Source organism: Hirsutella rhossiliensis (genome assembly GCF_020360975.1).
Source record: "Hirsutella rhossiliensis strain HR02 chromosome Unknown scaffold00003, whole genome shotgun sequence".
In the NCBI taxonomy this organism is placed as follows: Eukaryota; Fungi; Ascomycota; class Sordariomycetes; order Hypocreales; family Ophiocordycipitaceae; genus Hirsutella; species Hirsutella rhossiliensis.
The window spans coordinates 2,109,331-2,135,866 of record NW_025408669.1 but is presented as its reverse complement, the minus strand read 5'-3'; the positions used below and the strand labels follow the sequence as shown (position 1 = coordinate 2,135,866).

At 61.1% G+C, this 26,536-nt stretch overlaps 9 protein-coding genes across 9 annotated transcripts; 7 read left to right on the top strand and 2 right to left on the bottom strand.

Annotated features, from left to right (window-relative positions):
* Nucleotides 1-2,443: 2,443 nt before the first annotated feature.
* HRG_03183 (glycosyl hydrolase family 76 protein) lies at nt 2,444-3,940 on the top strand (the record flags this gene model as incomplete). The annotated part of the gene is made up of 3 exons (XM_044861654.1): nt 2,444-2,531; nt 2,596-2,700; nt 2,757-3,940. 3 exons carry the CDS (start codon nt 2,444-2,446, stop codon nt 3,938-3,940), a joined length of 1,377 nt encoding a protein of 458 aa, XP_044722680.1.
* Nucleotides 3,941-4,653: 713 nt separating this feature from the next.
* Nucleotides 4,654-6,506, top strand: HRG_03182 (dak1 domain-containing protein; the record flags this gene model as incomplete). Its single annotated transcript, XM_044861653.1, has 2 exons — nt 4,654-5,956; nt 6,004-6,506. The coding sequence occupies 2 exons, from the start codon at nt 4,654-4,656 to the stop codon at nt 6,504-6,506; spliced, it is 1,806 nt and encodes a 601-aa protein (XP_044722679.1).
* Nucleotides 6,507-6,831: 325 nt separating this feature from the next.
* HRG_03181 (LSM domain-containing protein) lies at nt 6,832-7,392 on the bottom strand (the record flags this gene model as incomplete). Its single annotated transcript, XM_044861652.1, has 4 exons — nt 6,832-6,874; nt 6,930-7,184; nt 7,282-7,314; nt 7,373-7,392. The coding sequence occupies 4 exons, from the start codon at nt 7,390-7,392 to the stop codon at nt 6,832-6,834; spliced, it is 351 nt and encodes a 116-aa protein (XP_044722678.1).
* A 648-nt stretch (nt 7,393-8,040) lies between these two features.
* On the top strand, nt 8,041-9,541 carry HRG_03180 (enoyl-CoA hydratase/isomerase domain-containing protein; the record flags this gene model as incomplete). The annotated part of the gene is made up of 2 exons (XM_044861651.1): nt 8,041-8,088; nt 8,150-9,541. 2 exons carry the CDS (start codon nt 8,041-8,043, stop codon nt 9,539-9,541), a joined length of 1,440 nt encoding a protein of 479 aa, XP_044722677.1.
* Nucleotides 9,542-11,223: 1,682 nt separating this feature from the next.
* HRG_03179 (gata transcription factor) lies at nt 11,224-15,223 on the top strand (the record flags this gene model as incomplete). Its single annotated transcript, XM_044861650.1, has 5 exons — nt 11,224-11,347; nt 11,403-13,021; nt 13,094-13,192; nt 13,238-13,420; nt 13,649-15,223. 5 exons carry the CDS (start codon nt 11,224-11,226, stop codon nt 15,221-15,223), a joined length of 3,600 nt encoding a protein of 1,199 aa, XP_044722676.1.
* A 559-nt stretch (nt 15,224-15,782) lies between these two features.
* On the top strand, nt 15,783-17,891 carry HRG_03178 (DNA polymerase alpha/epsilon subunit B domain-containing protein; the record flags this gene model as incomplete). The annotated part of the gene is made up of 3 exons (XM_044861649.1): nt 15,783-16,255; nt 16,319-17,639; nt 17,721-17,891. 3 exons carry the CDS (start codon nt 15,783-15,785, stop codon nt 17,889-17,891), a joined length of 1,965 nt encoding a protein of 654 aa, XP_044722675.1.
* A 224-nt stretch (nt 17,892-18,115) lies between these two features.
* Nucleotides 18,116-19,531, bottom strand: HRG_03177 (microfibril-associated/Pre-mRNA processing domain-containing protein; the record flags this gene model as incomplete). The annotated part of the gene is made up of 4 exons (XM_044861648.1): nt 18,116-18,167; nt 18,222-18,279; nt 18,355-19,252; nt 19,310-19,531. The coding sequence occupies 4 exons, from the start codon at nt 19,529-19,531 to the stop codon at nt 18,116-18,118; spliced, it is 1,230 nt and encodes a 409-aa protein (XP_044722674.1).
* Nucleotides 19,532-20,040: 509 nt separating this feature from the next.
* HRG_03176 (rmlD substrate binding domain-containing protein) lies at nt 20,041-21,242 on the top strand (the record flags this gene model as incomplete). Its single annotated transcript, XM_044861647.1, has 4 exons — nt 20,041-20,225; nt 20,289-20,308; nt 20,368-20,820; nt 20,947-21,242. 4 exons carry the CDS (start codon nt 20,041-20,043, stop codon nt 21,240-21,242), a joined length of 954 nt encoding a protein of 317 aa, XP_044722673.1.
* Nucleotides 21,243-23,026: 1,784 nt separating this feature from the next.
* Nucleotides 23,027-26,026, top strand: HRG_03175 (Ubiquitin-like protein; the record flags this gene model as incomplete). Its single annotated transcript, XM_044861646.1, has 5 exons — nt 23,027-24,214; nt 24,341-25,014; nt 25,090-25,464; nt 25,546-25,799; nt 25,869-26,026. 5 exons carry the CDS (start codon nt 23,027-23,029, stop codon nt 26,024-26,026), a joined length of 2,649 nt encoding a protein of 882 aa, XP_044722672.1.
* Nucleotides 26,027-26,536: the final 510 nt, after the last annotated feature.

Here is a 26,536-nt window from a genome sequence, read left to right as displayed (position 1 = left end):
GCAGCGTTGGGAGAGGGTGCAGGAATTCTCCATGACCACCATTCCATAGACGCGCGTGCATTGGATCGGACTTGTTACCCCGCGATCCTTTGTTGAGGGCATGGCACACGCAGTCACGCACCAATGGCGGTGTCGGTAAGGCGATGGAGATAGTATTAGACGTTTGGTCGGGATCGGCCGAGCTGCCCGAGAGGATCTGTCTGTCTGCACCGAGTGTACGTACTGTAACAGTAATTACAGTAAGTTACAGTACAGTACAGGACAGGACAGTACGTACACAGGGCTAGCGTGACTCGGAGGCGTTTACGCACTGTGGGTGGTGAAACGCTCCAGGCCGAGGGCCACGGTTTCGGTCGTCGTGGCCTTGGAAGCGCCGACCCCAGGATGGCCATCGAGACTCGATGGATGATGCGTTGCGTAATAAGATGGACATATGGTTCTCGTCTGGAGGAAGGGGTTCGCGATTGCGTGCCCGTACAGTACGTACTGTGCAAGGTGTATGGTACAGTACTGTACCTACCTACCTAGGTACCTAGGTAAGTAGGTAGGTATAGTACACCAGATTGATGGAGGTGATGATGGAGGTGGTTCTAGATGAAGCCAAGAAGCAAGTCTTGCCCGTATCCATGCCTGCTGTAGATGTGCAGATGCATGCAGCGGTAGTTGCACAAGCCTGGCGTTCAGGTTGACAGGGAGTCCTCAAGCCTCGGGTTCTCTCTGTGGGACAGGTACGTACCGGAAGTACTTGGTAAGCTACCTGGCACCTCGAAGAAAATCCACACCCTCTACTTATTCTTGGATCCATGTCCACAAACACTCGACGAGGCAAACCTGGCATGGATCAAATAGGGGGTTCCGCCGCCTCTCGGCATGGCGGGGCAAGTGGTACCTATCCATAACGGAAACTAAAAGGAGGTGGGGGGAGCTGGCGATGAGAATCAAAGTACGTATAACCAAGGTTCCGTAGGCACCTACCTAGGTAGGTACCTTAACCTACTTAACTGTTCGGTGCGTTATTAATACCTAAGGTAGGTATCCGTAGTGTGGAAATCACCGGTACTCGGATGGAATTGCAGTGCAACATCACCAAGAGCTCTTGTGTTCCAATCCGTAGTTACTGCTTCCTCCCGCAACACACGCAAGCCGCCGTATAGATGCACCGTGTCTTGTCGCATTGTTTGCCCGCTGCCGTGCCAAATACGAAGCAAGAGAAGAGAGCAGAGGACAATACGAGGCCCCAGGAGGCGCAGTGCTCCCTCCAGTAACAAGGTACCATTTATAAGCCCCGGAGCTCTCTGGTGGAACTCGGTACTGTCCGAATACCTACTAGTAGGTCAGAGGCCAATTTTAACTCATGGATCCCCCTAACTTACCGGGCCCCCCCCTGGTCATACATACATTAGCCCGGGCGGCTTCAATTCTCCCTTTTCACCTGCGGCCAAGGTCACCGGACGCAGAAAGCGTCAGCCGTCTTCGTCGTCGTCGTCGTCGTCGTCGCGGTCGTCGTCGCGGACTCGTGGCTGACGTCTCACTCGCCTCAGTTGTGCATGCAGCCGACAATGCGCGCCATCCGTCATCGGCAGCCCCCAAAACAAAACGAATGGCGAGACTTGCGCCCCCCTCGGCCAAGGGAGCGCTCTCAGATGCGCCGCAGACCGTTTCACCCTGGCTGTCTCCGCTCATTGGGGAACACAGCCTCGCGGCCCGGCCTGGCATATGGGTGAGGTTTAGCGTTTCCAAATAAATCTCTCTCTCTCTCCTCTGTGCCCTCTGAGAGGCGTCGGCTCCATGACCGGGCCGTCTATTGGAATAGTACAGAACGGTACTTGACGGGGCACCTGGCTGGGCCCGTGTCAAGTGTACACCAAAGTGCCGTCTGCCCTCGGAGCTTTGTTGGAAAAGGAGGCCTGATATTGACAGACATTTGAGCTGCCCTTCTTCTGCCCTCCGCCTCGCCCTCCGCCTCGCCCTCCGCCTCGCCATCCACCGTCTTCACCCCTGTCTCCGTCTCTCCCTCTTCTCTTGGCCGTGCTGGCTCCCAACCTTCAACCCGCCCCTTTCTCTTCTTGCTCGTACATACTGCTCTTCCTCCCAAAAGCTCTTCCTCCCAAAAGTCAACCCACAAACTTCTTTCACTTCCCGTCACTCCCTCAATCCTTTGCTTTCTTGGCCTCGCCCATGGTCATTTCGCCCTCCCACGTCCATCCCCCCGTTCTTGGCGCTGCTGGCCACCTGAGTTCCGGAAGAATCCTCCATCGACTGCCTCGCCCGACCTCTCCGTCGTCGAATCTGGAATATCCCCTCGCACCTTAATCACTACTCGACGTCCGAATGCGATCTACGCTTGCCTCCTGAACCACGTCGGCCATTTTCCCTCGGCTACTTACTTCCCCTCTTGCCGCTCCTCCATCTGCCAGCTTAGTCTTGAATCGACGCCCGCGCCATGAGGGGCCTTGCAGCGGTCCTGGCTCTCGCCTCCGGACTCGTGGGACGCACAGCCCTCGCCATCGAGGTCAACGTCGACGATCAAGGTACGCCACACCCGCTCCTTGGTCCTCGTCGTTGCTTTTTGTGACTAACGTTGCGCCACTTAAGCTTCCATCAAGACCGCCGCCAGCACCGCCGCGTATGGCCTCATGCGGTACTACACCGGCAACAACACAGGAGATGTCCCCGGCAACCTGCCCGATCCATATTTTTGTCAGTGCCCCCGAGACTTGACGAGCCAGCAACGTGGTGGCTAACACACTGAGCAGGGTGGACCGCCGGCGCCATGTTTGGCACCATCATCGACTACTGGTTCCTGACGGGTGACAGCACGTACAACGAGGCCACCATGCAAGCCATTGTCCACCAGGCTTCCGACTCGGCCGACTTTATGCCCAAGAACCAGACGAGAACAGAGGGCAACGATGACCAGGGTTTCTGGGCCATGACGGCCATGAGTGCTGCCGAGAACAAGTTCCCCGATCCGCCGTCGGATCAGCCTCAATACCTGGCCCTGGTCCAGGCCGTCTTCAACCTGTATGCCCAGCGCTGGGACGAGCAGGACTGCGGCGGCGGCCTGAGATGGCAAATCTTCAGCTTCAACAACGGCTACAACTACAAAAACTCAATCTCAAACGGCTGTTTCTTCAACATTGCCGCCCGCCTGGCTCGATACACGGGCAACAGCACCTACGGCGACTGGGCCACCAAGATCTTCGAGTGGGAGCAAAAGGTCGGCCTCATCAGCGACAACTTTGACATCTACGACGGCATCACGATAGACTCGGACACGCAGTGCCGGAGGGTCAACACGGACCAGTGGTCGTACAACGCAGGCATCTACCTCGAGGGAGCCGCCATGATGTACAACCTCACCAACAGCGACACGTGGAAGAAGCGGCTCGACGGCATCCTCAAGGAAGCCATGACGAGATTCGTCAAGGACAACGTCCTGTACGAGCAGTTTTGCGAGGTCAACAAGCTCTGCAACCGGGATCAGCAGAGTTTCAAGGGCTACCTCGCCCGATGGTTTGCCGCCACAACAAAGCTGGCCCCGTACACGGCCGTGACCATCATGCCCATTCTCAAGGCCACCGCCGACGCCGCCGCCTCGTCGTGCACCGGATCGCCGCCCCCAACCGACTTCAAGGGCACGCAGGGGACGGCCTGCGGCTTCAGCTGGCTCGGCAAGAACTTTGACGGCCTCGTCGGTGTCCCGCAGCAGATGAATGCCGTCGCCGCCATGATCTATCCGCTCACCAACAAAGCGTCTGCGCCTAAAACCTCCAAGACGGGCGGAACATCCAAGGGAGACCCGAGCGCCGGCACCGGAAAGGAACAAGACCCGACGGAGCTGAAGCCCATCACGACGGCGGACAGGGTTGGCGCGGGCTTCCTGACGCTGTTCCTAGTAGTGAGCACAATAGGGGGGACGAGTTTCATGCTCATGTAGATTTCTCACTTCCCCCCTCTTTTCTTCACTCATTTTCTTCTTGCACATTTTTTTAACCCGCGGGCTCCTTTGCTTATTGCCTTGGCGAGGATTTGTTTGGTCATGCCATTGCGCAGGCGTTCCGGTGGCGGCTTACCAGCATCGATTGCATCAGAGTTACTCTCTTGCTGTACATTTTACCGGCATGTTGGATTTCAGCCGAGGCTCGTGGCGTGCCCGGCAGCTTGGAGTACAGAAAAAAAAGAGGAGGACAACGCGCGTTGCCCCCGGCGGCGCGTCCGGCGAGATTGGCCGCCCATATTCATCTGATATATGATGGCATTGCCATGTCTCCGTTTGAGATACATCATGTAGTCTCGGTATAATACTACACGCTGATATAGGCATTCGCCTATACCCTCCGCAGCCACACAATGTCTCCAGAGTGTCGCCCTTGGTTAAGCTGAATCGTATGGATGCTTTTCCATCCGCATACTGTACGGGTCCTTGCGTGCAACCTCAAGGGAGCGAGTGGGGCTGCGATGGATATCTGCTCTCTCAGCCCTCACCAGGTGTCAACCGTGATCCCCTGTCGTCTTGAGGGCCAAACTCTGGTTAATCTAACCTGTCGTCTTTAAATCCTCTTCATCCGAACGGTTTTGACGTGGATTCCGAAAAAACTGCCGCTTCCCAGTCAACGTGACTCTCAAGTCATCCGACTTGCCACCGTCACCATGTCGTCTCGCAAGCACTTTATCAATGACCCAACCCACCTCGTCGCCTCGGCCTTGCACTCTCTCACCCTGACAAACCCCAACGTCGCCGTCGATGCGGCCAACAAGATTGTCTACCGGCGGCCCTCGCCCTCGGCCGACGACCACGCCCAAGTGGCGGTCGTGTCTGGCGGCGGATCCGGGCACGAGCCGTCCTTTGCCGGCATGGTGGGCGCGGGAATGCTCTCGGCGGCCGTGGCGGGCTCCATCTTCGCGAGCCCCTCGGCGGAGCAGGTGCGGACGGCCATGACGGCCAGGGTCGACGCCGGGGCGGCCGGGGTGCTGGTCGTCGTCATGAACTACACGGGCGACGTGCTCAACTTCGGCGTCGCCGTGGAAAAGGCCAAGGCCGCCGGGCTGCGCGTCGAGATGGTGGTTGTCGGTGATGATGTCGGCGTCGGCAGGGCCAAGGCCGGAAAGGTTGGCCGGCGCGGCATCGCGGGGACGGTGCTTGTGCTCAAGATTGCCGGCGCCATGGCGGCCCTGGGCCGGCCGCTGGACGAGGTGGCCAGGGTCGCGAGGCTCGCGGCCGCAAATGTCGCCAGCGTCGGGGCCAGCCTCGCACACGTCCATGTCCCCGGCCGGGCGACAGACATCGAGGCCGAGCATGACGGGCTGGGCCCCGACGACGTCGAGGTCGGCATGGGCATCCACAACGAGCCGGGCTGCGGGCGCGCCGAGCTCCACCTGCCGCGGCTGGTGAGCACGATGCTGGCCCAGCTGCTCGACGCCGCGGACCGCGACCGGGCCTTTCTCTCCGTCGACAGCTCCGCCGAGGTGGTGCTGCTCGTCAACAACCTCGGCGGCGTCAGCGTCCTCGAGATGGGCGGCGTCACGGCCGAGGTGGTGGCCCAGCTGCGCGACGGCTACGGCGTCCGTCCCGCGCGCGTGCTGAGTGGCACCTTTATGACCAGCCTCAACGGGCCGGGCTTCAGCATCTCGCTCCTCAAAGTCGTCGACACCGGCATCGGCGCCGGCGCCGGCATGCTCGAGCTGCTGGACGCGCCGTGCGAGGTCACCGGCTGGTCTGCGCCGATCCGCACGGCGTCGTGGGACGCCCGGAACACGGCGACGAGGACCGACGATGCCAAAGCAGAGCAGGCGGTTCAGCCGAGCGGGCTAAAGATGGAGGATCCCCAGCGTGTTCAGTCGGCCTTGGTTCGTGCCCTGGAGAGGGTGGTGGAGGCGGAACCGGAGGTTACGAGGTTCGACACCGTCGTTGGAGATGGAGACTGCGGCATCGGGCTCAAGAGAGGCGCCCAAGGTAAGCTCGTTCGGACCAGAGTCGCCATCCTCAGCGGACACTGACAGAGAGGCGCGCAGCAATCCTCAAGCATCTCGAGCAGAGGCCCCTGACGGGCGACGCCGTCGTCGACGTCTCCTCCATCGTGCCCGTCGTCGAAAGCACCATGGACGGCACCTCGGGCGCCCTCTACGCCATCTTCCTCAACGCCCTGGTCCACGCCCTGCGCGCCTCGCCGCCCGGCAGCAGCACGACCCCGCGATTCTGGGCCTCGGTCCTCGAGCAGAGTTGCGACGCCCTGGCAAAGTACACGCCCGCCCGCCCGGGAGACAGGACTCTCGTCGACGCCCTGTACCCCTTTGTCGAGGTGCTGGGCAGGACCGGCGACGTCGGCGAGGCGGCGCGCGCGGCTCGCAGGGCGGCCGACGAGACGAGGGGCATGCAGGCCAGTCTCGGGCGGACCGTCTATGTCGGCGGCAGCGGCTACGAGCAGGTGCCTGATCCCGGCGCCTGGGGGCTGGCCTGTTTCTTCCTGGGGTTGGCGGGTGCGGAGCCGGCCGAACGGGGCTGAGGGCGCAATTCCACGGGTTCGAGGACGCGTAGCTCATGGCGGACTCTCGAGGCTTCTTTCGTAGGCGAGATTCTCAGCAAGGAATGGGTAACAGTTGGCACGCAAGGTAAAGCCGCAGCTGTGTCGTTGGGAAATTCTGCACGACACTTTGGTCCCCGAGTAAAGTCACATTATTCTCAACGCCTGTTCCACCCATGTATGTACTCCATAGTCTCGCCCACGGAATGGACCTCGATTGAGGAATCCAGACCGGCAAGAACAAAGAAAGAAAGCGGCGGTAGGAAAAACAGGAGTGTCTTGACCACATATGAGGGCGCACTCCAGCTCAGCTCAGGAGCACCAGAATCACGCTATCCCCTCGCAAAAACCTGCGACACATTAGCATCGCCTCCCCGCGCGTGCGAAAGCGGCTTCTGCACTCACATCTTGCTGATGAACCGGTCTCTGTTCACCGACTTGGTCTTGCCGCTGTCCGACTTGCTGGTTTCGGTCCACATCTCCTTCACGTTTTCAAGGATCATGTTGCAGTGGCGATCAAAGGCCTTGACGCGGGCGAGCAGCTTGCGGTTGTTGCGTATAGAGATGAGCACCTGGACGTGCGAGCGCACGGCGGTCTGGAGGATGGAGAGGGGGCCGGCGGAGAACTCGTGCTCCTCGAGCTGCGCAATCTCGTATTCGCTGGGGGTGTACACGTCAGCATTGGTCTTTGCAACTCTGGCCAGGACAGCGAGGGACTCAGCGCTGCCCTGGGAAAGGGGAGGCGGGGAGCGTGTACGTGAGGTCGGCGCGCGACTTGGTGAGCAGTTCTCTGGGAGGCGTTCGTTAGCGCAGGTCAAAAGCAGGTATAGGGCAGAGATGATACGTACTGAATCTTGGGATCCGCCATTTTGCGCGGTTGCCCTTTGTGGGAGACGAGGTTTGCGTCGGGCTCAGGACGAGTTGAGGGATGCGGATCGCAAGGCTGATGATGAGTGATGGAAAAGGGCCTTTCGGAGCTTCGAGGGGCTAATCGATCGAGGCTCGAAAAGTCGACGAGGAACGGCGCGCTCTGATTGGACCGAAGGGCCCGTCTGCTAAACGTCTCCACTAGTTAGCCATGTACCTTGCCGTGCTTCAGACACTGGAGCTGAGCTTGGGCTGGCTGGGGATACGTGCGCGAGAATGCCAGACAGGTACCCTAGCTGTCAGCTCCCACTACAGTACCGCCTGGCCCGTGGCTGTCTCACGCTGCAGCAGGTCCTCTTGGCAGGGGCCCTCCGACGTCTACTTGGTCCATCAGCAACGCAATGTACCCTCACGCCCCGCGGCCAGTCGCTGCTACTCTCGGTCTAAATTTCGCACCTCGCCCGACTCTCGCGACGTTGCCGCCCCTCCTCTTCCTCAATCGCTGACGAGGTCCCGTCGACGCGCCTTCCGGACCGTACGAGCGAGTCCAATCAGTGCCTCCTCTCTAATGTCCTACAGAGCTTTCCTCGTCCGCGCCGGAACGGCAGCCAATGCTGCAGGCAGCTCACGCTTGCGAGGCACATGTAAGATGGCCCAGAGCGCAAAGGTCTTGAGCTGCTCGTGGGGCGCTCGGCAGGTGAATCTCGCCATCCCCGCCCTCTGTCTCCGGATCGCATGCTGATTAGGACGTTTGACAGCTTTCGACAGAGGCCGCCTCAATCAAGGAACTGCCCGGCGACGAACCCAACGATGTTGTCTTCGAGAGCAGATATGGCCTCCGCACCGTCATGCTGAACCGGCCCAAAAAGCTCAACTCGCTCAATGGATCCATGATTCGCAAGATTGTCCCGCGCCTCGTCGAGTGGGAAAAGTCGGACATGGCCAACGTCATCGTCATGAAGGGCGCTGGCCCAAAGGCCCTGTGCGCCGGAGGCGACGTCGCCGCGCTCGCCCAGCACAACCAGCAGGGGGCCGACGGGTGGAAGAAGTCGGCGGACTACTTTGCCCTTGAATACAAACTGGACCACTACATTGCGACGTATAGCAAGCCGTACGTGGCCATCATGGACGGCATCACCATGGGCGGTGGCGTCGGCCTCAGCATCCACGCCCCCTTCCGCATCGCCACCGAGAGGACCGTCTTCGCCATGCCCGAGACGACGATAGGCTTCTTCCCCGATGTCGGTGCATCCTTCTTTCTTCCACGCATGAACGGCTCTGTCGGCACGTATCTGGCCCTGACCAGCGACCGGCTGACGGGCCCCAACGTCTTCTACACGGGCATCGCCACGCATTACCTCCACTCCACCAGCCTTCCAGACCTCGAGGCTCGTCTGGCCGAGCTGAGATTCCTGGACGACGACCCTCTGCCCCGGAGGCTCGAGATCATCAACGACACCCTGGAAGAGTTTTGCACCGGACTGCCCTTCGACCAGTCCATGCAGCTGAGTGGGGAGGTGCGCCGGGCCATCGACCGCTGCTTCAACAAAAACAATGTCGACGACATCATGGCCTCCCTCAAGGAGGAGCGGGGGGAGACGGAGGCGTGGGCGCAGAAGCAGCTGGACACGTTGCAAAAGCGATCGCCAACCTCGGTGCACGTCACGCTCAGGCAGATGCGCGTCGGCGGCAAGTGGGACATTGCCGAGGCGTTCAACAAGGAGTTTCAGATTGCTTCCAAGTTCATGCAGGGCCACGACTTCACCGAGGGCGTGACGGCCCTGCTCGTCCGCAAGGAGACGCCCAAGTGGCAGCCCGAGTCGCTCGAGGCCATTCCTGCCAGCGACAACGTGGCCAAGCCCTTTTTCGACTTCGACCAAGAGGCCTCGCTGGAGCTCTTCAGTGACCGCACCTACTCGCAGTACCCCTTTGCGGCGCTTGGCGTTCCCACGGAAAAGGAAATCGAGGACATGGTGACGTCCAAGAGCTACACGCCTAAGGAGCTGACCAAGGCCGTCGTGGCATCGCGAAGGGGGCGCCAGGGGATCGCGGACGTGGCCAAGGAAATCATTGCTCGCAAGACAAAGGTGGACGACGACGGCGTGGTGAAGTGGTTAGGGGACGAGAGCGTTGCTACCAGCAGGCTGTAAAGGGGTCGCGGTAAATAGACGGAATACGGGACAGATACAGCGGACGGAGCAAGACGGCTCCGATGTAAGGTAGGTTGATGTCCAATGTACTATAGAAGCCGGAACAAATGTTAAGGTTGCTCCCCACATCGTCGAGGTCCTGCCTGAGTGCAGTGGATGGTTTGCCTCGGGGTTCGCCTGACCAAAATCCCGCGTCGCTGCTCGGGTGGATGATTTACAATGAGAACAGAGCTTGAACTCACATCTTTTCCCTTGCTCTTCAGGCAGAACACTAACTTAGTATGCTGTTGGTTTTGGGGGCCTGGCGGCTTCATCGGTCATGCTTGCAAGTGAATGCTGCAACCAAAGCCAGGTTTATCACGCCACCCCCATTTGCAGACAACCAGGTGCGGACATGGCGGCCCGGGATCGGGCATGTGCCCGAACGCAAACCGAAGGTCGACCAGAATCATTGGTAGAAAGGGGGCTCGGTGACTGCCTCGTAGATGAGTCACTCGACTGCGATGGCCACCTGTTCCATCGTTGGGCAAAGATGGTGGGGATACAGAGCCGACGAAGTTCTGGGCTGTCTCGATATTGCAATTCTGATACTCGTCAGAGTACCTACCTAGGCAAGGGCCAAACAATAGGATAAGGCTGGTACCAAGAGGAGCAGCTACAAAAATTCGTCTTGTATCTTGATGCAGGTATTGTGTAATGGCTGAGTGTTTGCGAATGCGAGGCTGACGGTACCTCCCGATGGGAAAAGCGCTTCACCGTAGTAGTACGTATATGTACTGCCTCCAGCAGGCACAGCAACAGCGCAAAAGTATAAAAGGGGCTGGCCTCCCCTGTGTCCGCCCGAGGGCAAGAGGGAGATAAGGCGGCAGTTGAAAAGGAGAGACATACTAAGTTAATACCAGGTTAGTTGGGCGCTCTCTGGGCTTACATTGTCCTGCGTCCGCGAGGAAAACACACCGTCAGCAGAGTGCGTGGCTCTAGCCGCAGGTACGCGCGAGAGACACTCACCCGGACGGACTCGAGTTCTCCTCAGCACATTGGGCTGGCTTCATGGCAAGTATCCTTGCGTACCTCGTCCTAGGCGGTGTCTCGAGGGCCGACAACTAAAAAAAAGAAAAGGGTACCTAGGTACCTCGGTACTTTAGGCAGGCACGTCACTGGATCTGCCCCGCCGCTACCCATTCCGGAAGGTGCCTTGGCAACTGCACCGGGAGCTCACCTCGCTCACCTCCCCACGTGCCTCCACCATCGACGCGCCGACTTAGACTTTCAACTCTCCCACGATCGCACGTCGCGCCACAACCAAACACTCGGGCGCGCGCACGTAACTTATTCTTCTCGGCCTTATCTCTTCATGGCCACTTTTTTCCCCTTTTCACATCCCTTTCAATCGTCATCCTTCCCCCGCCTGCTACCGTCCCTGGCCTGCGCGCGCCGATTTTTAAAGTGGTAGCGGGTCCGCAGACGCGACTGAAGCAGCGTGAATTGGCGCGCGCGTCTCCAGGGCCATGACCAACCACCTTCCCCGTTGTTGAAACGAAACTATCTCGACAGGATTTTCCACTGCCGCCTTTCTTCCACACCCTCCGTCTTCAGCCTCTTCTCGGCGTCATCCACGGCAGACCCCGTTCCGCGGGTGCACTCTGTTCTCATCTGCTCTGTCGAGGGAGCTGCCATCCGTCATGGCGACGCCTCGGCCTGCCGCTCAACCGGTCGGTGAAGGCCGGAACGGCCCCGGCCAGGCGATGTTTGCACCCGCCTTTGCTCCTGCTCCTGATCCTGGACCTCAAGTCAGGCCTATGAGCCGTATGTCGCCTTCCCTCCTTGACTCTTGACCTTGAGCTAACTCGCTTTGCTGTAGTCAAGGTCCACTACACTTTCGACAAGGAAGCCAAAGTCAACTGCCTGGCCAGACACTCGCACACCTTGCACGTACAGACGATTCCCATCGACGAGACGAATACCATCGGCGTCATCGACTTGCGAGCATGTCTCCACGCTGTCATGGAATGCAGCCCGGAACTTGCTACTCAGGACGGCGACTACACCATCTACGCCGTCGACTACTCCGAGCTCGAGACCCCCTTGGTCGGTCAGGGAATGCTCTCCTGGGCCCTCGGCTCGATGCGCAACGACGCCATGCCCCAGCCGCCCAAGCTCGTCACCGGGCGCGTTGCCAAGAATCTACTTGCCGTCTTCGGTGGAGGCAACAAGGAGACGCTCGAGGTCAAGCTCAAGTTTTCAGAATCCGCCAAAGTTCACCGCCATGCCCGCCACGGCAGTGCAGACTTCCAACCGACCCGACCCGTCGACCGACTCCCGGAGCAACAATTTGCGGATCGACCCGTGGAATCAGCCATGACACCTACCGGCGCGTCAGAATGGAATTCCTTCATGCAAGCCAACCCCCAGATCGGCCACGGCGGTCCAGTCTCGCGCGTGGCCTCACCCGCCCTGTCCCAAGGCCCCGCCCCGGCGCCCAGCAGCTTGCAACCATTTGGCCAGCATGCCCTTCAGCAGAGCATGCCTCACGTGATCCAGGAGGTTCATCGAGTGGCTCCCACTCCAGTAGTCGAGCCGGCTGAACAGCCCAGAGGCTCCGCCGCCCCCTCGAGGCCTTCCAGCCGAGCCTCGAGTCGGGCTCCTCGGAAAAGACAACCAACTGGTCGGCCGCGTGGCAGGCCTCGCAAGAAGCCGGCGGATGGGAACACGTCGGGATATGAAGAAGCCACCGAGGGCGAAGAAGGGCCTGCTCGGAAGAGGGCAACGACAACCAAGGCAGACAAGTCGGCCTCCAATCCCTTTGCTGCTGGGCCCGAGTCCCTCCGAGTCGCCGCCAGCACATCCGGCTCTCTGCGAAACTTCCGCCCTGTGGCGGCCAGCAACGAAGGTGTATCGGGCAGCCACCTTCAGGAAATTCCTCGGGCTCCCACGCCTATTCCTGAGGGAGCTCCATTCGCCAATCTGCCCGGGCGGGGCTCAAACCAATCCAAGCTGCGGCAGGTGTCCGCTCTAGGCCAGCATCATCAAGGAGTGGCCGCTTATTCCGATCCGAGGCTGCAACCCTTGTCTCCGGGTCAAGAGGACGGCCGCTCCCCCGAATCCCAGGCCCCGACGCCCACCTACTCCGAGGACAGCATGGCATCATCTCCACCCGTGCAACGCACGACGCCTTTTATGTCTAGTCCGCCGCCCTCGAGCCCCGTCTTGCCGCCGATGCCGTCCACTGAGCTGCCCCATCACGAATCCAGCTTTGCTAACGATGAGATGGACGACCTCTTTGGTGAAGAGTCACTCCACCCTGATCCTGGCGAGGCCATGCCACCCCGCACCCACCCGGGCAAATCAACCGACTCGAGGCCCATGACAAAGGGCGTGCCGATTCAGGTTTTCCAGATGCAAGACGGCCCAATGGGTCAAGACATGGTTCACATTTGCAGTTACAACGGCGCTCCTCATCCGTCGTCAGCGCCGCCGCCGGTTTTACCTCCGACATTCAATGATGCCCCGGCTCTTCCTCCACTGAAAAAGGGCCCTCCGCGCTCTCGCCAGAGGAGGGCACCAGCCGCAAAGAAGTCTCGGGCCGCTCCGGTTCCCCCCCCTGCGATGGAGCCAACTCCGCCACCAACAACCGATGCCGTGGAGAAGCGCGTGAGTCCGACACCCATGGCGGAATCGTTACAAGACAATGGCCAGCCAAGTCCTGCCCGCGCTCCCGAGCCTATGCAGGGCGTCGAACAGTCGGAAGAGCCGAGCAACTCTCCTCCCAAGACTTGTTCCGACACGCCAACGACCAACGAGATGCCTTTGCAGCAGCAAGATCTGTCGTCGACAAAGCTGCCCAAGAGGAAGGTGCCCCAGAGCTCAAAGGTAAAGGACGTGCGTCCAGTCGTGAGATCTCAGTCTGCGGGAGCCGTATCTCTGGCTCTGCCATCGGTTCCTGCAAGTGAGCCTGCGGGTCCTTCGTCCCTATACCAGTGTGTTGATGCTGAATCGAGCGTTCCAACCCCGCCTGCTGCCCCTGGATTGAAGAGAGCGGCGTCTTCCGGACCTCTGGCGTTGCCGATACCTGCAAGCGACCCCGTCGGACCCAGTGCCTTGTTGCAGCAGATGTCTTACCAAGAGCAGCCCAAGGCACCCACGCCGCCCATGGACGCTCCCCCACCGGCCTCCTCGCCACCTCCGGCGAGATCGAACAAGAACAGAGTCAAGAAACATGCAATCAAGCAGCGGCTAGAGGAGGCTATCATGAATGGAGAAATGCCCCCATTCTGCAGCAACTGCGGAGCCATCGAAACGCCCACTTGGCGCAAAATCTGGGTTCAGGAGCATGAAGGCACACCTCAGTACTGCGAGTACTCGGAGAAGCCTGGCAAGGTGACGGCCATTGAGATTATCAAGCGCGACGCGGATGACAAGCCGACCTCGTACCGCCTCATCAAGAAGAGTTTGGGGCCGGGCGATGACAAGGACGCCTGGCAGGAGTTGCTCCTCTGCAACCCGTGTGGGATTTGGCTCACAAAGTGCAAATGCCATCGGCCCCCGGATCGCTGGGACAAGGACTTCTCGCGCATCGGTCAGGAGCGACGAAGAAAGGGCACAGGAGGGGGTAGTAGCCGTTCTAGGAAGCCGCGTTCGAAGAGCGATGCTCGAATCAATCCGACTTCGGACGCGTATCTGCTGACGGACGCTCTCGGACCAGAGGAGCAGTCGTCGCCCAAGGCAGCCGATGGCGGACGCTCACACGCGGATACGACGGGACCGCTCGGCACGCAATTTCAGGCAGGCGAGACGTGCGTGCCATCTGCCGATGCGAGCGGCAGCGGCGGAGATGATGAAACGCGCTCCAACCCAGGGTCGACGCATTCCCGCGGCAGTGGCACAGCACAGAGCCCTGTGGAGCTGGAATTTGACAATGCGGTAGGCAGCACCAGGAGACTGCTATTTCCATCACCGCGAAAGGATGGGGCTCTCAAGGTCCTGGGGGAGGTGGCCGTGAACACGGTTCAGACTTCTGATGATTTCCAGCAGCTGAAGCGACTCGCCGCCGACAAGGAGAACATTATCATGGAAGACGGGGACGAAGCATCAAGCGAGTGTCGTCGAATGGAGGCTCTCCTCAAGGGACCAATGGCCGCGCGGCCCTCGACGCCGCCTCCCAACTCCATGGCGCTCGTTCTCTCGAGTCCATTCAAGACGCCAACGCGCACTACACCGAGCCACAGGCCGATCACTAGGAGTGTTTCCCGGTCGTTGCGCTCCAACAGATTAATTGCCTCTCCCAGCCAGGTCCTGCTGCAGCAGACGCCGACAAAGACGCCGCGTCTCGGGCTTGGGCTCTCGGGCAGCGCAAGCCGCAGACGCAGTCCGCGCAATCACCAAGGGGGCTTTGAGATGTTCGACACGCCGATCAGTCGGTCCATCAGCCAGGCCTTTTCGGACACCAACCACTTTGGGCTCGTGGATGATTTGGACCTCGGCAGCTTGCCTGGGCTGGACCCGACGAATGGCGCCCTGATCGAATTTGGAAACATGCTCAGCACTGATGCACTGATGCCCAGCTCGCCGCCGCGGGACGGTTCCATTGCTTTCGACTACCGAGGCTCGGCCAGCATCTGGGCTCAGTGGACGATGGACCACTCGGGCAGCATGCAATTGGACGAGGAACAGCAAGAGGACTGAGATGGCAGCCGAGAATTACTTTGCTGTAACGATGACGAGCTTCTGTACATAGACATGAGCATGAACCGGGGTTTGGAGTTTGGGCGTGCTGCCACGACAAGATGGCGGACAGATAATGGGCACGCAAGTGACAATGGAGGCGCAAAGTACGGACAGCGTGGGTGGTTGGTATTTTGGGAGATATGAGCAAACGAGACGAAGCGAAATGTTTTCAACCAGCCATTTGCCCTGTTGGACAGATGCAGACGGTTCGTTTGTGATGCTTCATCTAATGTTCATGGCGGTTTCTGTTGATTACACATACGTAGTACGTATCTCTTCAATCAACGAAGCTTGAGCGGATCCACTTGGCGGGGGCGCGTTGGGGGGGGGTGTCAGGGCACTTTACGCGACGCGTCTTCCGCGAATCTGCGTTTAATTAATTACGCCATTGCGAATTCCGTTCTCCATCTCCCACCCCGAAATCCAATTGCCGATAAATCGATTGCCCATCTTATTAAAAGTCGCTTCCGCAGAGAGACTTGGACTCGCAGACCGTTTCCTCGCCCGCCTGCCCACCATGGCGGACGCCGAGCTCGCGTCCCGCTTCTCCCCGAACGCGCCGCTGGAGCCCGACGTGCTGGCCGAGCTGCAGTCCATGATGCGCCTGCACGGCCTCTCGCCCGAGGACCTCTTCTTCAAGTGGGAGTCGTACTGCATCAGGATGGAGCTCGACGCACAGGTATTGTCGCTCTCGGCGATCCGCAACCTCAAGCAGAACATCCAGGACGCGCTGGAGAAGAGCCAGCGCCAGGCGGCGCACGTCAAGAGCGAGAGGAAGGCGACGGCCACGCCGAGGCCTGCGACCGACGTGCTCGGCATGCTCGATGGCCTGATCCCCAGCACACCGGCGTCGGCGGCGGCGGGCAGGATTGCGAGGGGGGCTGGGAGCGGCAGCGGGAGCGCGGCTCGGAGGAAGATGGAGACGCCCGGCGTGGCGAGCTCGCCCGCCGCCAACATGAAGGATCAGCTACGGGCCATGGGTGGCGCGCCGTGAGTGGCTTGCTCTTGAACCCTCGTTTCCCGGCGCAGACTTGGGTGCTCACATCTCTGCAGGCCCAATTCCTTCAATGAGAGGACGAACCCGGGCGAAGTCATCGAGATCCTCAACGACCACCTCGGTCCCGCCGAGACCCCCGTCGCGCCCTTCGCCGAGCCGCGGATCAAGCTCACGGCCGCCTCGGACCAGAAGAAGACGGGGTACAAGCCGCTGGCCATGAAGCTGACCGAGGCGAGCGAGATCCTCGACGACCGAATCGACGACTTTGCCGCCCTCGTCCAGGCGCACCACGGCCTCGACGACTCGGCCTTTGACAGCGCGGCCAGCCAGAGCACTTCCCAGATTGTCGCCGTCGGCCGCATCGCCTCCGACTCGGCCGAGGGCAAGCTCAACGCGGCGTCGCTCGTGCTCGAGACGTCGCGCCGCACGGGCATGGGGTTCCGGGTGCCGCTCAAGATGGACGCGCTTCCCAGCTGGAGCTTCTTCCCGGGGCAGATTGTCGCGCTCCGGGGCAGCAATGCCCAGGGCAGCGAGTTTGTCGTCGCCGAGGTCCTGGAGGTCCCCTTGCTGCCCAGCGCCGCGTCGAGCTTGTCGGCGCTCGAGCCCAACAGCGAGAGGCTCCGGGGCGGCCCGGATGCCATGGAGTCGGACGCGGAGCCTGCCCCCTTGAACATCATGTTTGCGTCCGGGCCGTACACTGCCGACGACAACCTTGATTACGAGCCGCTGCATGCGCTATGCAGCCGGGCGGCCGACACCCACGCCGACGCCCTCGTCCTCGCCGGCCCCTTTATCGACATGGACCACCCCCTCATCGCAACGGGCGACTTTGATCTCCCCGAGGACGCCAGCTACGACCCCGACACCGCCACCCTGACGACCGTCTTCAAGTTCATGTTCGCGCCCGCCCTCAACCGCCTCTGCGCCTCCAACCCGCACCTCGTCGTCGTCCTCGTGCCCTCGGTCCGGGACGTGCTCGACAAGCACGTCTCGTGGCCGCAGGACACCATCCCGCGCAAGGAGCTGGGCGTGTCCAAGTCGGTGCGCGTCGTCTCCAACCCCATGACGCTATCCATGAACGAGATGGTGCTCGGCGTGTCGAGCCAGGACGTGCTGTACCAGCTGCGCAGCGAGGAGCTGGCCACGGGCGCCGCGCCGGGGGACCTGATGGGCAGGCTGTGCCGCTACCTGGTGGAGCAGAGGCACTACTTTCCGCTCTTTCCGCCGACGGATCGCGCGAGGCTGCCCCGGACGGGCACGGCCGACGGCGTCGCCACGGGTGCCGTGCTCGATCTAAGCTACCTCAAGCTGGGAGAGATGGTCAATGTTCGGCCTGACGTCATGCTGGTCCCCAGTGCGCTGCCGCCGTTTGTCAAGGTAGGAAGACGTCCACCAGGCGCGGGTTTCCTCTGCCATCATCCCCCCCCCGCAGACTAGCTGACAAGACTTGGGTGGCAGGTCATCGAGAGCGTCCTCGCCATCAACCCGGGATACCTCTCGAAACGCAAGGGGGCCGGCACGTACGCTCGCATGGCGCTCTATCCACACAAAGCTCAAGGCGAGGCGGTAGACGGCATGGTCAGCCACAAGATATACGACAGAGCCCGGGTGGAGATTGTAAGAATATGAGCCGCGCTGCTCTGGGTCCCGGGTTTTGGGTGTACGAGCCCATGTTGTTCTTTTTGGATTTCATCTATCTCTGCTTCCAGCACAGCGCCTCGCGGTAGTGATCTTGATGGGGGGGGGATGGGTCGGAGTTGTATGTACATTGATCGTCGTGATATCATAGAGAGACCGATGCCTAGCCATGGTTGCGTCGCGGTGTGAGGGGGCGGTGTTAGAGGATGGCAACTTCATCTGCGGACATCCACGTCCACCTTGCGTCTCTTGTCGTCGTCGCGATCCCTGTCGCGTGATGTGCTCCTCTTGCGGCGGCTCCTGTGGCCATCGTGATCTCGCCTTGGCGATCGGGACCGTGATCTCCGCTGATGGCCGTCGTCGTCATCGCCGGCATGCTCTCGAGCGTCACGTCTGTCGCCTCTGTCTCGCCTGTCGTCATCCCGAGGGTGATGCCTCCCGCCGTCGTGCGCACTGCCCCTCCTCTCCCTCAACGGGACCGCATTGGCACCCTTGGGCCCTCCGTCATCCTGCCTGAACCTGGCGTCGTCGGGCCGGAACCGGTCGTCGCCATCGAACCTATCCCTGTGGCCCCTCGGTCCCGAATCGTCAAACTGGCCCCAGCGCCCGGTGTCCTCGGTGCGCATGTCCTTGTACTTGGTGGCGCCCTTGCGGCCGAGCTTGGTCATGTCGCGCTTCTGCAGGTACTCGGGCAGCGCCTCGCGGTTGCGCACGTCGTCCTGGAAGCGGCTGCCCATTATGTCGCGCTGCAGCAGGCCCGCCGTCTCCGTCTCGTCCTGGAAGAAGGCGCCCTTGTGGTAGTACTTTTGCATGTACGACATCTTTCCCTTGCCCTCCTTGTCCTCGCGCTGCTTGGCCAGGTGCGCCTCGTCTTCAGCCGCGCGCTCCTCGGCCGTCAGGTTGCGCCGTCGCTCCACCTCGGCGAGCTCCCTTTCGCGTTCCTCGATGGCCGCCCGCGCGCGCTTGAGGCGCTTGAGCTCGCGGACGCGCCACGCGGCCTCTTCGGCTTCCGGGTCGAGCCCGTCGGTCGTGTCGACGTCGGAGTCTTGATTGTCCTCGTCGTCCCAGTGTTTCTTGCCGGCCGCGCGGGCTTCGAGGTCCTTCTTGATCTGCTCCTCGACCAGCTCATCGGCAGCCTTTTTCCTTGCTTCTTCCTCGGCCTGCCGGACAGCCTCCTCTTCTTGCTCCGGGTCCTTTACGGTTTGCCCTCGTTGGCTTTTCGGCACAAACTTGGGTCGCATCATAAGCCTCCGCGGCTCCTCCTCCTCGCTGCTTTCTTCCTCGTCTGATTCCTCTCCCGACTCACTCTCCTCCGCCTCGCTCTCCTCCTCCTCCCCCTCGGTGACGAACCCCTGCTCGGCGGCCAGCTTCTCGGCTCTCTGAGCGGCGAGTCGCCTAGCCTCGGCGACCTTTTCCAGCTCCTGGCGACGCGCATTGAGGTCGATGCGGTTGAGGTTGCTGATAATCTTGCCCGCACTGGCGGCCTTGGGGGGTGCAGGAATGGTCGGGGGAGGGGGCGGCGCTTCCGCGTCGTCGCTGTCTGAATCAGAGGACGATACGTTGCCCGTGGGCTTGCCAGCACGGTGGCGCGCCGGCCGCGCCGGGTTTGCGGTCATGCGGCTCGGCGGCATCGCGACGGTGGTGAATGAGTGTTTGATGTTGAAGACTACGAACGAGTACGACGTAGAGGAGAGGTCGAAGAAGTCGATGGATAAAGGCTTATCTTATCACCGACGTACGCCACATTGACCGTCTACATCACGAGCCACCGCTACCCTATACCTCTGGCGAGCGTCATTCACCCGTCATTCTAGTCACAGACACATGAGATGCTTTGAAGCCGTTGACGTCTGGGTTGATACGCCGAGTACGGACGGAGGACGGGGACTAATAAGAAACGCCGACGGTCAATATTTTTTCCCACCGTAAATTGACAGTCGCGCGTCTCGTCCACCTGTCCCGCCCGTGACTTGCGGGCCGACTCATGAGACCCCTGATGGAAGGAAGAGCTGCCCCTCTCTCACTCACTCCAGCTCACCAGCCCGCACCGGACCCAAGACAAGACTCCAACGTCCCTCGCCCGCACGTCTCAGTTCTAATCGCACGCGAAGCATCCTGCGAGACATCGCGTTTACGAGAAATGACTCGACGGACCGTCCTCGTAACCGGTGCCACAGGCCTCCTTGGCCGCGAAGTAGCCAAGACATTTGAGCTCGGTGGATGGCATGTCAAGCGGACCGGCTACTCGCGAGCGGACGGCGTCGATGTCCGCAGAGTCGACCTTCGAAACGCGGATGAGCTGGCCAAGGCCCTGGACGAAAACAAGTCTGTGCTCCTGCAACGCTGCAGACGCCGACCTGCTGACCGACATTGACCGTGGCACACAAGACCCCAGGTCATCGTCCACTGTGAGTGGTTCGTTGGAGATTCCACCAGGCAAGCCCGCTGACGAGGCATACGTTGCCAGGCGCGGCCGAGAAAGCCCCCGACAAGGTCGACAAGGACCCGGAGGGCGCTCGGGCGCTCAACGTCGCAGCCAGCAGAAGCCTCGCCAAGCTCGCGGCAAGCCGAGCCATCCTGGTCATCTACGTCTCCACCGACTACGTCTTCCCCGGAACGCCCGGCGATGCTCCCTACGAGGCCGATGCCGCCCCCAAGCCGGCCAACCTGTACGGCCAGACCAAGGCGGATGGCGAGCGGGCCGTGCTGGAAGAGTTTACCCGTGCCGGCAAGCAAGGCTTAGCCGTCGCGCTGCGCGTGCCGCTGCTGTATGGCCATGCCGAGACGCCCGCCGAGAGTGCCGTCAACGTGCTCATGGACTCGGTCTGGAAAGCACAGACCGAGGGGGCAAGGATTAAGATGGATCACTGGGCCCGCCGCTATCCAACCAACACGGAGGACGTCGGGCGCGTCTGTCGCGGTATGTTTCACAAACCTTCCAGACCATCCCGCCCCCGTGCATACATGGCCAGGTCCCCGTTCGCATTAGTCCATCGCCGCCGTTACATTGTGCGCTGACATGGACCCCCCTGGGCACACATGACAGACGTGGCCGCCAAGTATCTCGATGCGGCTGAGCGGCAAGGCTTGCCTCGGATCCTGCAGTTCTCGAGCCAAGATGTCATGACAAAGTACGACATCTGCCAACGCTTTGGCGAGGTCATGGGCCTGTCGATAGCGAGCATCGAGCCAAATACGCAGGGCAACGACCCCAATGCCTCGGCGCAGCGGCCGTACGACTGCCACCTGAGCACAAAGGAGCTTGGGCAACTGGGCATTGACGTGTCGACCTGCGACTTCACCGCATGGTGGCGGCGCGAAGTAGGCGCCTTTCGAAAGTAGCCCGTCCTGTCAGTCGAGCCCTGCTCCGGCGGTTGATCCAGCGGCCCGCGCCTTGCACCGGCCGATGGAGCGGCGTCGCATGCATGCGACATGAGCAAGCGGCAGTGGCCCCCCCAGGGCGAGGACCGGGACTGGCGGCAGGGTGGTTCGTGGCGCGGCGACGAGTCGTTTTTTTCTTTTTGTGATGCATGTCCAAAATGGTCATTGTGTGACGCTGCCTGCGATAGGGAAGTGGACGGCCGATGACAGATCTCGACTGGTCGTTTACAACGCACAGTACTTCGTATGTGTCGTTGATCAGGGGAAATTACAGACATACCGGTACAGCATCGGGCAGTACTGTACTGTCAGAGTACCCAGGGGCAATGGATCGATATGAAATTGGATCTCGGTCCTGTGTACTCTGTAAGTTGGGCCATGCCTACAGGACCTACTTACTGTACTGCAACTCCAAACTCACCGTCTTCTCTTGACCCCACACTCTTCTCTGGATCGCCGTCATCTTCCCTGCTGGGGCTTGTCTCCACGGGGATACGGAGTAGTACCCCGAGCTTCCTTGAACCCGGCGGCGGCAGCAGCAGAGAGGCAGCAAGGAGAGGCGGCAGGACGAGGCGTTTATTTTTCCGTTGTGCGAGCATGTCCTCTTTCGGCGCGCCGCCCTCGATCCGAGGATGGGTGACATGGAAACGTTTCGTTTGTGTGTGTCCAAGACGAGGCCCGGATACGAGCCGGTGCCCGAGCATTGTTGGCCAGGAAGACTTTCGAGAAGGGTGTTGCTTCGGAAGCAGAGGCAGTGCCAAGACAGGACAGATTTGGGTTTGACAGATGACGGCTTCACACCACCACCACCACCACCCAAATCGAATAGGGCAATCCGCCGCGCACACACCCCCTCCCCGGCCCCGCAGGCAGGTCCCTTCCGGGAGCGCCCCTGCCTGGCCCTAGCACGCTCGGGGCCCCTGAAGCCCGTCCCCTGTCCCGGCCTGCCGCCACTGGGAAAAAAGAGGTGCTTACTTTATTGGAGCAACCTCCAAGACACGGACATGGGGACGATAGGAATGGGGGCATCAATGGGGGCATCAATGGGGGGCATCGGCATCGCTTGACCGGGGAAAGGGTTCTACTTCTGAGACTGGGCGCGCGGTGGCATGCCAGCAAGCACGACTTCATCTGCCAAGGGCGTGTGCCGGGAGAGAAGCTCGACACGCAAAATGCCCGCGCCGCGCTCCCGACCATCTAATCTCTTCTCAATCTCCTCGTGAACCTTGTTTCTGCCGAGTGGTGATCGGTAGACTCGTGGCCTTTTTTCCCGCGCGTGCCGAGCTTGTCTTGTTCCTTTTTCTTGCTCCTTTTCCCCCTTGGTTTCCCCTGCTCGACCTGGCTGTTGGGTTGTGCCGTCGTGAGCTTCGTCCGGAAGCTATCCAAGCCTGAAGCCATCATCTTTACCCGCTTCATCCTTTGGGCCCTGACTTTGGTTTTTTTTTATCGAAAGGAGAAACGTTGGTCTGCTTTACGCGTCGAACCGGCCCAAAAGCGCCAGGGTGCGTCCAGTCTGGTTTCTGACGGCGATATCTTGTGGCGACTGTGGTTCTTCTTCTCGCGAACACAGAGTCGGGTCCAGACGTGCGACGCACTTACAACAGTGTCCTGCCCTCTTGCGCGTGCATCAGCCAAAAAGCCAGAAAAAAAAACACCAGCTTGCCGGCAACCGGAGCATTGTTGGATCCAGCCTGCTGAGATCGCGATCGCAATCTATCGCGGTGCCGTCGAGTGACAGCGGCAGAATGGTCGAGGGACCGGGGTCCGTTTCAGCGCCTGTCCCCCCCCCGGCAGCAGCAGCAGCAGTGCCGGCAGAGCCGCTGACAGCACCGCCGCCGCCGCCGAAGCCTGCCATCTCCCGCTACCGAAGCCTGCGAGGCAAAAGCGTCTCGTCGCTGCGGCCCTTTGACATCTTCCGCAACAGCGCCAGCAGCTGCAGCAGCAGCAGCAGCACGACCAACACCAACACGACCAACACCCACCACACGCTGAGCGCCAGCAGCAGCACCGTCGACAGCAGCAACGACGACGAGCGCCATAACTCCGAGCCGCTGCTGCACCGTCGCTCCAAGACGGCCACGGCCACGGCCTCGCCCTCGCGCCATGCGACGCGACCGCCGCCCCTCCCTGATTTTTCACCCACATCTGTCCTTAGCCCGAGGCCCGTCAATGCAACGCTCAAACCCAGCCTGACCGCCCTCGGGAGCCTCAAGACGCCCATTGAAAGCGTCAAGGAGACGCTGCTGCAAAAGGCCGCGGCCAGCGCCAACAGCCGCGCTGCCGCCGCCACCGCCAGCGCCGGCGACACCAACCTTCACGCCACCAACCCCTTGATTGCCCTGGGCGAGGGAGCCGACAGCGATCGCGGCAACGACCAAGAGAACAACAGACCCAGCAATAATCACAACGACGACAAGATCCGAAAAGACGACGCAATAGTGCACAGCATAGTCGCATCGCCCCCCCCCGCCGCAACAGCCCCTGCGGAGGCGCAGCAGCCAGAAACCCCTCCTCCAAAGCACAGCGCAGGCGCGCAGACGAAGCACGTCAACACAGACGAGGCGGCCCTGCTGGCCGAGCGGCTCGAGGCTGAGACGGACCGCATCTTGGCCGAACAAAAGAAGCTCGACCTCGCCAGGCTCCAGGCACAGCTCGTCACCCCTCCGCCCAAGCCCTGCCGGCGTCCTCTGCTCGACACCTTCGCCTTTCTCGCGCGGGGCCGGCGGTCCAACGCCAAGAACCCCAGTCAACCGGGCACGCCCAGCACAATCTCCCCGTCCATCTTCTCGCCCGCCTTGGCCGGCAGCGGCAGCCTGTTTAGCCGCAACAGCAGCGTCGACGACTCGCTCAGGATGAGCTTCATTGAGCCCGGCGGCAAGGGCATTGTCCCCCAGTTCGATGCCCCCGCGTCGGCAATCAACGGCGGAGAAAGGGTAAGCCGTCTTTCCTCTCCACCTCTCGCCAGGCTGGGTTTTCTGGTCTGTTGGTTGCATAAACCCCTGCCTACCCGCGTGCGCATCGACGACTGATTGATCAACTAACGCCATTTGCCCCTGCAGCGCGTCATTGTGCGGTGCCTCTCCTCGACCACCACTCTGCCCTTTACGGCCGACACGTCGCCCGTCGACATTGTCGTCGCGTCGGCAGAAAAGACGAACCATGTCATTACGCCCACGACCTGCGTCGTCATTGAGTGCTACTTCGTGCTCGGTCTGGAACGCCGCCTCCGCCGCTACGAGCGCGTCCGCGACGTCCTCAATTCCTGGGACAATGACGAGCAGAACTCGCTCCTCATCCTGCCTTGCGACTCCCCCAAGGACGACCGCGGCCTCGACCTTGACTCGGTGCCTCGCACAGACGACCCTCCGCCCGGCTTCTGCCTCCAGCTTCACCACTCGGCGCGCCCTGGCAAGTGGAATAAGCGCTGGGTCACCCTGCTGGACAGCGGGCAGGTCTTTGCCTCGAAGCGCGCCGAAGCCAGCCCCCTCGACAAGGACAGCATCGTGCTGTGCCATTTGTCCGACTTTGACATCTACTCGCCCAAGGAGAGCGAGATGCGCCGCAACCTCAAGCCGCCAAAGAAGTTTTGCTACGCCATCAAGAGCCAGCAAAAGACAAATGTGTTTCCCAACGGCGAGAACTTTGTCCACTTCTTCTGCACCGACGACGACAAGCTGGCCTCGCGCTTCTACGAGATGGTGCACGGCTGGCGGAGCTGGTACCTGGTCAACAGGCTGGTCGACTTGGCACGCAAGGAAAAGCCCCCGCAAATCACGCAAAGCCCACTGCTGGGGGGAAAATCACCCAGGGACGCTGGCAAGAGCACCGAGAAGGGCCCGCGCGTGTCCATCGACGAGACGTCGTACAGGAGCGAGGAGCCGCTCATGGATGTCAGCGGCTTCAAGGTGCCCGATGTTCCCCGCGTCGACACGACGCTCACCAAGCGCTCGTCCAAGGACTCTCCGCGGTCAAAGGGCCAGACACCGCCGTGGTCCGAGACAACCGACAAAGAGCGCGAGTTCTTTGCCGGCGGTCTGCTCGGCGACGCGTACGACAAGCGGAAGCAGGACGAGGTGGCGAATACCCAGACTCGCGGTCACGATGCTAAGGCTGACGGGCCGTTTACCGTGGGCCCCTCCCTGTTAAACGGCGGTGTCTCGGGCGCCGCCGAGGCCCCCGAGAGGTCTGAGCCAAAGTCTTGGTTCCCCTCTGCGGCAGAGCACTCTGCCCGGGCGCGCAGCCAAAGCGGCCATCCTGTCAGCAGGCGTCCCATGACGGCAGACGCCGCCGCCCAGCTGCGACGCGAGAAGCAGCAGCAGCACCACCATCAGCAGCCGCCGTCCCAGCCACTGCTCAGCTTTGGCAAGGATTTTCCCGAGCCGCCGCGCTTCCGTGACGCCCATGGCCACGGGCCCAGGCACGCGGCCGGCCAGCCGCTCATCAACTTCGCCACGGGCGGGCCGCCCCAGCTGCACAATGCGCCCCCGCAGCGCGCCATGTCTCGGAGAGGCGCCTCGGGTTCCGGCCCCGGCGGGCCGATGCCGCCGCCCAGCCTACGTGGCCGGAGTCGCTCAACGATTGGCCCAGGCTCCGTAGGTGGCGGCCGCCGCTTCAGCCCCGAGGAGCTACCCCCGGTCCCGGCCCTGCCTAATCGCTCGGTCCGGCGGGACAAGTTCGGAGAGGCGCACCATGGCGGCGGCCCTTCTGCACGCCACGCCGAGCCCCTCGTCAACCGCGCGCGGTGAGTGGCGAATCCATCGGCATGATGCCTAAGCGTCGCTGGGGGTCTGTTCCTGTCGCGTCCTGTTTTACTTGTTGGCCTCATGGACAACTCCACCCTTGACGATAATCAAACATCGGGACACATCTCCTTGACACTACCTATTCACTCTGCTTTGCAACCCAGCAACTTTTATGTATGGTTTGCGGGACGGGGGAGTTGGGCTCATCTGGGCTAGGTTGTTTGCGCGTTCTTCTGTTTCACTCTGGCTTCCGTTTTCCTTGTTGGATCTGGGCCGCTGTTGGACTTACATATTTAACCGGGGCATTGAGACATTGCGCAAGGGGCGCTTATACTATGACATCTTCCAGACATGTCTGCTGCGGAGACATACTTGTCTGTGATTGGTAACTCACATGTATGAAATGTGATTTAGTCCACCAAGACATCCTCTGCCCTTTTGCATCTACATCATATATACCTTTGTTCCTACAATTAACCCCCCCGCTCGACTCGAGTCACCCAAAGCCGCGCC